The sequence below is a fragment of the Sapajus apella genome, unplaced genomic scaffold (assembly GCF_009761245.1).
Source record: "Sapajus apella isolate SASKATOON/1434 unplaced genomic scaffold, GSC_monkey_1.0 scaffold60, whole genome shotgun sequence".
NCBI classification, from domain to species: Eukaryota; Metazoa; Chordata; class Mammalia; order Primates; family Cebidae; genus Sapajus; species Sapajus apella.
This window is the reverse complement of record NW_022437000.1, coordinates 10,809,148-10,818,159: the sequence shown is the minus strand read 5'-3', so window position 1 is coordinate 10,818,159 and position 9,012 is coordinate 10,809,148. Positions and strand designations below refer to the sequence as shown.

General features: G+C 56.8%; 1 protein-coding gene across 1 annotated transcript in view; it reads left to right on the top strand.

Moving 5' to 3' along the window:
- CARS2 (cysteinyl-tRNA synthetase 2, mitochondrial) overlaps positions 1 to 8,382 on the top strand; it is a 53,088-nt gene extending 44,706 nt beyond the window's left edge. Inside the window, exons 11-15 of the mRNA XM_032246206.1 lie at positions 2,736 to 2,874; positions 3,737 to 3,857; positions 5,639 to 5,737; positions 7,561 to 7,767; positions 8,180 to 8,382. Coding sequence (XP_032102097.1) covers positions 2,736 to 2,874; positions 3,737 to 3,857; positions 5,639 to 5,737; positions 7,561 to 7,767; positions 8,180 to 8,254 — 641 coding nt within the window. The 3' untranslated portion in view covers positions 8,255 to 8,382. The remainder of the gene's footprint in view (positions 1 to 2,735; positions 2,875 to 3,736; positions 3,858 to 5,638; positions 5,738 to 7,560; positions 7,768 to 8,179) is intronic.
- Positions 8,383 to 9,012: the final 630 nt, after the last annotated feature.

Below are 9,012 nucleotides of genomic sequence, written 5' to 3'. Positions count from 1 at the left end.
AGAGCTGCACCCCTGGTGGCCAGTGAGGGCTGGGATGGTGGCACCGCCCTGCCTGGCTTGACCACCTAGCTGGCAGTATGGCCCCAGTGTCTGGCTGGTGCTGCAGGAGCAGGGCCATGTCCTCTGAAGACGTTGCAGTTCCTTGCTGGTGAGCCAGGGGTGCTGTCCTTCTGGCCTCAGGTGCCCTCCTGCTCCGTTGACACTGCGAGTCCCTGGCCCGCTGCTGTCAAGCCACCTCTCTTGCTCCAAAATGGTCATTTCACCTTTTTAATGAAGACGACAGGGGTGGGGCATGCCCCAAAGCATGCTTGATTCTCTTTTCCCCATGCGGTGGCTCTATTTGGCCAGTACACTTTATGTCACACACACAGCGTTGGCGGGTTTGGGTGAGTTTCTAGGCTGGTCCCATCCCTCTCCCTCCCTGTGCTGCGCCTGCTGAATCTCACCTGGCCTGCAGCTCTGTCAGCTTGAGTGGGGCACGCAGACACCTGCGCCTTTGACCTCTGAAAGGCTACCTTTGGCCATGTCTTTATCCTGGCTCTGACGCCATGTTGTTGGTCTTCTACTGCAAATTTGGGTTTTCTGAGACACGGATCTGAACCTCTCCCCTGGGTGGAACTGCAGTGCATTGGCCATGTGCCTTCACTGGCCCTCAAGCCTGAGACAGAAGTGTCGCCAGCCTCATGCTCATCTGGCCTTGGGCAGCATCTGTGTGGTGTGCACTTATGCGTGATGAACACGGCCCAGCCATGCCTGAGCGGAAGAGCTGAGAGGTGAATGGGGTGGAGAAACTTTCTGCCTGGCTCCGTGTTGCTGGAAACGGACAGAGGCAGCGTGGATGAAGCTGGTACAAGCGCAGAGCCCTCTCCCTGCCTTGTGCTAACTCCTGATCGTGGCTGGCGCCTGTGGTCCTTTCAAAGCTGTTTCTACAGATCTCTTCCCGGGGCTCTTTGCCCTCGGAGGCCCCTGCCCCCCTTCTTCACACAGATTGTGGAGGGATGAGGGGCAGCGCCTTGCATGACAATCCTAGTTGTGTGCAGTTCCTTTCGAGCTTGAAATACGAAGTTTGGTCAGAAAAGAGGCTTTCTCAAGCCTGGACAGCTCTTTCAGGAACCACTCCCAGTGGGAATTTCAGGTGGGACTCGGGAGAAACCGCTCCCCAGGGAAGGATTTCTAGGAACATAGGAATGCAGTGTTAGTACATGGGTCCCCAGGTCCCCGCGTCATGCACACACGATGCCCTCCGAGGTTGGAGGTGGCCACAAGGAGCTGGGCTGCCACTTGCTGCCTGAGCTTCCCTCCGTGAATGGTGTGGAAGTTCACATGAGTGGAACGGTGTGGAAGTCCATATGAGTGGTGTGGAAGTTCTCATGAGTGGAACGGTGTGGAAGTCCACATGAATGGTGTGGAAGTTCACGTGAGTGGTGTGGAAGTTCACGTGAGTGGTGTGGAAGTCCACGTGAACGGTGTGGAAGTCCACGTGAACGGTGTGGAAGTTCATGTGAGTGGTGTGGAAGTTGAGGATCTTCCCAGACATGCCTTCTTCACCTGTGGGAGATGGAGGGTGACAGTGGTGGCATTCCCGTGCAGTTGATGCTGTGCAGACACTTGGGAGAAGAAGCGTCTCCCGTCTGTGGAGCAGAATCCTCTTTAGGGAAGTGCAGCCGTCCTTGACCTTGAGGCGGAGGGCGTCTCCACACTGGGTGTCCATCTGGATGCCTGGTCTTGCTGTGTCATTAATGGTCATTTTATTATTAACCACCTCCCATGCATCAGCTCTGTCAGTCCCTGAATATGATCTTTGTTTTAAATTTTGTCAGCTTGCATTGCGGGTTTCTGGGTTTTTCTCTTTTCTGTCAAGCTATTGAAAGCAAAAACTGAAAGTGAATTTGGAAAAAAAGGAAAAATGTTAAGTGAGATGAGACCACCCTGGGCGGTTTTCACCGTGTTACTTCCAGCCTGAAGCCATGTCTGATTTCGGAATTCTCGTTTTGAGATCGGGACTTTCAGGCATGTTGGAATGTCATTTTCAGCATGTGTCCAGATAGGCTCTTTTTGTTCTTGTGGTTTTCAAAGAGCTGTTTGAAGCAGCACTCCTCAAAGCATGGGCTTGGACTCACACAGTCTGGGAACAGAGTAGGCACAGACACGAGAAGGTTTTAGAAATGTGTGGCCGGCGCTGCTGACATCCAGGGATGTGTGATTCGTTCCTGTTGTGTCTTACCCGAACGCATGCAAACAGAAGCACCGGCTCCTCATCCCAGGGCCCTGAGAAGCACCCACAGACTCTAAAGCCACCTCTGGGGACTGCTCCTCCCTCCCCCTTTGGGCTGTCCCATCACACACAGGCGCCGTTCCCGGGGGCGCCTTCCCTGTGGGCGCCTTCCCCAGAGGTGGTCTGGATGCCTCTGACCCGAGGGCGGGGCTCCCTCTTCCCAGACCAGCCGTTCATCAGCACCTCCATCCATCCGCCAACGGAAATGCGCCTCTCTGCTGGCAGCATTTCTCCACTGCCACCTTGTTCCCCAGGGCGGGTGACCCTGAGCTGGGACAGATCCTGTGGTCTGTGTCCAGTAGGCCTGGGGACTCACGGTCACCGGAGAGCAGTGAGGGCCGCATGTCCTGCTCTCCCCCTGGGTGGCAGTTCGCTCAGAGAATGCTGTGATTCTGCTGAGGGCGGGGGCAGGGGCACAGCATGGCGGGCACCGCCTCAGTGACCATCTCTTCCTCCCCAGCCATCGACTACAGCGACAGCGCCATGCTCCAAGCCCAGCAGCTGCTCCTGGGGCTGGGCTCTTTCCTGGAGGATGCACGTGCTTACATGAAGGGGCAGCTGGCCTGTGGCTCTGTCAGGGAGGTGATGCTATGGGAGAGGTAAGAGGCCCACTTAGCACCTGGTGTGGCATCCCCTCCTGCGGCCTTCTGCTGGGTGCTGCCAGTGGTGTCCTCAAGGGGAGAGGGGCCCCCAGGAGACAGGGAGCTGGGCAGGAGGTGCAGGTGTGGGGTCGGGTTCCTCGGAGAGGCCCCAAGAGACGGAGCTGGGCGGGAGGTGCGCCTGGGCCCTCGGGCTCTGAGCCCCCTGCTTGGAGTGGCTTTGGGCTCGCGTTCCTGTGCAAGGAGCAGAGCTGCTCATCCCTCTCAGTCCTGGCCATGAGAAGCCAAAGGCTACAAAACACGCAGGCCTGGGCCACAGCCTTGCCCCCACTCCCCCCACCGTGGGTGTCCTGGGTGGCACTGCACGCGGTTTTCCAGGTGGTCTTGGTGACGCCGCAGCCCTGCCACTTCAGCAGGGAGGCAGCCAGTGGCCACGGGAGGCCGGGATGCAGGAGCTCTTGCCCGGGCGTCCACGACCTCTGACCTCTCCGAGTGGTCGGCTGTGCTCTCTCTCCCTCACTGAGCCTTCCCTGGCGCTATTTTATATTAACTCCCCACAAAGTCTATTGATTTTTAAAACCATCGTGAAAATGCCCACATGTATCTTGCGTGTTAAAATACAAGTGTCACAGTTTACGGAGGCTCTGGGACTTCTCCTTGGGGTAACATGACGGTTTGCAGTTGTGTTATTAAGTTTCTGCTACTCAGGAGTCTCACAAGTCTTTGGGAATGTGACCTAAATTAAAGAGAGTCCCCAAATTAAAGCCCCCAGCTTCTCTCCCTGGGGAAGGACTGGGGTGGGGGCCTCCTGGGGAGGGTGGAGCCCCCTCTGCTGGGACTGTCTCTCTTCCTCTTCCCTCAGGCTCTCCAGCACCAAGAGGGCCGTGAGGGCAGCCTTGGCAGACGACTTTGACACACCCAGGGTGGTTGATGCCTTCCTCAGCCTTGCGCACCATGGGAACGGAGAGCTCAGGGCAACGAAGGTAGCTCAGCGAGCAGGTGGCCTCGAAGTCCCGCTGCCAGGGGCATGGGTCGGGTTATTGGGTGGGTTTTTCTCATGGGCGGGCTCTGCTGATTGCACCTCCCACAGCTCCTGTTGGGGAACTCGTGGAACCTGCTGCAGACAGGCAGGATGGGGACGGTGCCAGCCTTGGCCCAGCTGCTGCCTGCCCGGCCTGGGGCTTGACCCTCCAGGCCTTTGGCCACCTGGAGAACAAGCTCTCGGGAGCCCGAGGCTGAGATACTCTCAGTGTGATTGATCCTCAGGGGATGCAGCTCATGTCCCTACTGCACTCATGGCACTTCCCAGAGAGCTTTTGTGGAGAACTTTTTAAGAAAAGACCCATTTACCCCAATGCACTGTTAGGCAGTCAGCACCCGGGTGACAACCACACCAAGCCCCTGGGGGTCTAAGCCTGAACCCGTGGGTCACTGAAAGCATTTGGGGGGTGGGACAAAGACCGTGGAGGCGGCAGCAGGGTTTGGTTCCTGCACTTCTGAGGGTCTCCCTGCCAGGCCCTGCAAGGAGCTCCGTCAGCAGCCCTGTGACTTTTCACGACCCGAGAAGCCGAGGCTGTTCGTGCCTCTCACGTCTCTGGAAACGCCTGTGGGTCCTGGCCGCTTCCTCTGTTGGCTGAGCATCTCTCTGGAGGTCTCCATCCCTGGCCGCGTGCAGTGCTGGGTTTCAGAGCATGGATTCCCTTGTGACCCTGGTGGGGCAGGGTGCCCTGTGCTGTGCCGGGTGCCTTTGGTCCAAATACTGCAGCGGCGTAGGGCTCACCTCTGAGGGGAGCGGGTACTTGAGTCACGGCCTTCAGTGCAAGGCAGCCAGGCTGGGCTGGGACAGGTCCACTGGCCAGGTTGCTCCAGCACGGGAGCTTCTCCTCTGCCCGTCCGTGGCCTCCGTGTGGCTCTCCCTCCACCTCCTGCCTTCACCGCAGCTGCTACCAGCACCCCCAGGCCGGCCCAGCTCGTGGCCAGTAGGGGCCTCTTATGGCAAGGGACTGGGGACAAGAGGCTGGCGCCTGCGCTTTTCCTTCTGGGGCACCTGCAAACTAGGGCTAGTGTCACACAGGGGTCTTATTTGGCAGCTTACATGAGCCACGTGCCAGGACTGCCTTGTTTTCTGAGAAATCGAGCCCAGTGCCCACTCAGCCTCCGCCTGCCTCGCACTGCATGCCATGGCCCATGATCACGGTTCACCCACAAAGCCTGATGAGCTAGTACCTCTGTCCATCCACATTACTGATGGGTAAACTGAGGCACAAGAGATTCCTGATGCGCCTGCAGTTGGGTGATCTGCAGTGAGGTAGCCAGAGCTGTGTTCTTCCTCCATGGAAGCCAGGAGGAAGGCCAGACTGAAGGGAGCTGCTGTAATCTTTGTTGACACTGAATTCCCTTCGCCCACTGCCATCAAGACTGTTTTTTTTGGTTTTTTTTTGAGACAAAAAGTCTCACTCTGTCACCCAGGCTGGAGTGCAGTGGCATGATCTCGGCTCACCGCAACCCCTGCCTCTGCCTCCTGGGTTCAAGTGATTCTCCTGCCTCAGCTTCCTGAGTAGCTGGGACTACAGACTACCATGCCTGGCTAATTTTTTAATTTTGAGTAGAGATGGGGTTTCACTGTGTTAGCTAGGATGGTCTCAATCTCCTGGCCTTGTGGTCCGCCCACCTTAGCCTCCCAAAGTGCTGAGATTACAGGCGTGAGCCAGCATGCCCGGCCAAGACTGCTTCTAAGGAGCTTCCATGGTGTGGCTTCTTACAGGAACCTGGGGGTCCGCGAAGTCCTGCTGTGTTTGGTGCCATCATCTCTTACTTTGAACAGTTTTTTGAAACTGTTGGAATTTCTCTGGCAAATCAACAGGTAGGTCCTATTATTTTAAATGCTTAATTCTGGAATTATCTCCATGTTGGAACAATAACCGTTACCTTTTTAACGTGGAATAGTTCATTATGATGCCAAACTCATTTATTTACCTGCTTAAAAATGTTACTTTCCTGGAACACACTCAGAGCCAATACTTACTAACTGGAATTAGGCAATCCGCTTCTGCTGTTGGCAGACTCTTGTGTGCAAAACCAGAGATGGGTCCATCTCAGCAGCAGTGTTGCCAGCTCTGCACAGGCTTGATTATGTTGAAACTCAGAATGTGCAGAAGTCACGTGCACAGTAAGAGAACATTTTTTCCTGGCCCATTTGAGGGCAAGTTGCCGACCTGAGCCCCCTTGCCTGGCGCATGATCCTAGGACAGGACAGGGTCCCTCATAGGCACAAGTCGACCTTGTGCCTTCCCGGAGACGCTCACCCTCGCTGGCTGTGTCACAAGGTGGACACTGCCAGGTTTCTCCACGTTCCTCCTCTTCCCTTGAACTGAGGAGCATTTTTGCAGAGACTTGGATCCAACGGAAATCTCCCCTTCCTAACAAGGCTGGCGTGGAACCTGTTTACTGTATCGATACAGATTGGAGTATCTGTATCTGAAAGTCCCCCACCGTCACTTGTTAGGAGTGTATGGCTGACAGTGGGGATTTTGGAGCTCGCGCTGTGTCCCAGAACGTCTCTGTTGTTTTCTGGACGCCCTTGTAGAATGTAGAATTCTCAGCACAAGGTGCTCTGGCTCTCTGGAGTGTGGCTTGGCTGCAGCTGCCTGGACAGGGGCTGCCACTCCAGACCAGCTGCCCAGCACCCCAAGGTGCCCGCCGCTTGGGACTGCAGCCTGAGCAGGTGTGGTGGAGGCCTGGCTCCAGGCCGGACACGTCTCTCTGGCTCTCATCAGAGACCTATGGTGCCTGTCCCAAGTGTGGTTCATTTGTAAACCTGCTGATCACTTGGTAGACTCAGTTCCCCTTCCTAGCAGTCGTCCGGCGTCTGTTGCCAATCATGGGAAAGTCTACTGGTGTGAGATGACCAAGGTTTTGCAGAGCACGTGTTCGTGTTCAGGAGAGGCTTTCCAGAGTCTACTGAGTAAGAAAAGTGGGATCTGGCCAAGCTCTGCCTATCCCTTGTCAAAAACCTGTCGCTCACCTTCCTCCAGCCACAAGGGCTAAGGTCTGGGCCCACTCTGGGCTCATATTTTTGTGATAACAAAAACTGTTTTATCGTGGAAGCGGTAACTGAGGAGTATATGAGGTTTAAGTAGTTTGACACCAAAGTAAAAGGTTGTGGGTCTGTTTATTTTACACGCATGAATGTAACAAACAGGTACAGCAGCCCCCTTCCACACTGCCCCAGGAGCTGTTCTCAGCAGGAGGACAGCGCAGAGGCCTTCTGCCCAAATCCCTTCCTCAGCACCTGAGGCTGGGAATCTCAGGCCGTTTGCTGAGACTCGTGTGCAAGCACGTCGCTGACCCCCAGCCACCTCAGGTTGTTCCGGACGCCTCGGCCACACTTGTGTGGGGTCTGGAACCCAGGGAGCGCTTGTGTGCAGGGTGGGGTGGTGTGCACTGCCCAGTCCTTCTAACCGCCAAAGAGCAGGAGTCTTGCCTGGATGACAGATGCTCAGGGTTGAGAGTGGAGACTTGCCCAGAGCCCAGCACTCAGGGGCCGCCCCCATCCCTGCCAGTCCCAGAAAGAGGCCCAGCTTTAGGGAATCAGGGAAGGCCAGGGCTGGGTGTGTCTCGGCCCAGAGCCCAACCACCTGGGGCGCCATGGTCTCCAGGGGGTGTAACCGTGTCCTGCGGGTCCAGTGTGTTTCAGGAGATGGCAGCGAGGCCACCCTGCGGGGCGTGGTGGACGAGCTGGTGCGGTTCCGGCAGCAGGTCCGGCAGTTTGCTCTGGCCACGCCCGAGGCTACTGGGGAGGCCCAGCGGCAGCAGCACCTGGAGAGGCAGCCCCTCCTGGAGGCATGTGACACCCTGCGCCGGGGCCTGACTGCCCACGGCATCAACATCAAGGTGAGTGCTGCACCCAGGTCAAGGACATCACCCCGGTGGCTGGGTAGGTCCGTAGGTGTCACACAGATGTGGGGCCACCAGAGGCCCAGACATCCCCCATAACCACGCTACTTTCTGAGTAGAGAAACCTACCCAATGAAAAGTGAGATGGGAGGGCTGCGGGGTGGGGGCCAAGTCGGCTGGAGGGGACACTTAGCATGGGGCCGTGGGTCCCGCTTAGCCCCCCACACCTCCCGTAGGTGCTGCCCAGCCCCTGGCCTTCTGCTGGAGTCAGTGGGGCCCATTCTAAGCGCCCTGCAGGCTTTTTGGGACAGGTCAGTGAGGGAACAGGCACCCTGAACCTGATCACGCCTGTTAGCCCCCTGTGCCACGTGACATGGTATCTGCTCAGAGGTGGGCCTCTCTTCTACAGGACAGAAGCCGTACAACATCCACATGGGAACTGCTGGATCAAAGGACAAAGGACCAAAAATCCTTTAGGGGCTGAGGATGGAGCACAGCCATGAGCCTGCTCGTGACACACGACGCACCTGTGCTTCCTTATGGACAAAGCTTTACGTTAAAGCTTCCTGTCGAGGCTGCTAGGTCAGCATTAAAGTAAGGCAACCCACAGTGTTCCACTGGCATCTGTTAGTAACTGCGCCTAAACATTCATTGCCTTCTGGGGTCGTGGCTACAGTCACCATCGATGTAGTGAAGTCGTGTCAGACATTGAGTGGCGCCCAGCAGCACGTGTGCCTGTGGGTGAGACCCACCGGGCCGTGCCCAGGGAGCAGACAACACAGGAACAGAAGAGCAGCGGCTGGGATGGGTGAGGCGGACGGGCCACGCAGCAGCACAGTCTGAAGCAGAGGGGGGACTCCAGGCAATGTAAACCCTGGGACGCTAATTCCCCAGCAAGAATACAATCTTACTCTGGTTATAAAAGTAATGTCTTTGCGATAGAAAATACGCAGCCAAGAACTGTCCACAGTCCCGCCGCTTTTAACATCCTGACAGCTGCAGGGCATCTTGGCGTGCCTGGTCTAAGCAGAGCAGTGATGGGGTGGCGGCTGGGCCTTGGAGAGGTGAGGTCAGAGGCATCAGGGCAGTCAGCTGAAAGCCAGCTGGCGAGGCGTGACAAGACAGGATTCCTGACCGGAAAGCGGTAGCCAGTGCACACGGGCTGCCGGGGCTGCAGGAGTGGGGCCTTCTGAAACATCCACCTTGCCCCTCCTGATCTCACCTTTCTGTAGTAAGCCAGCG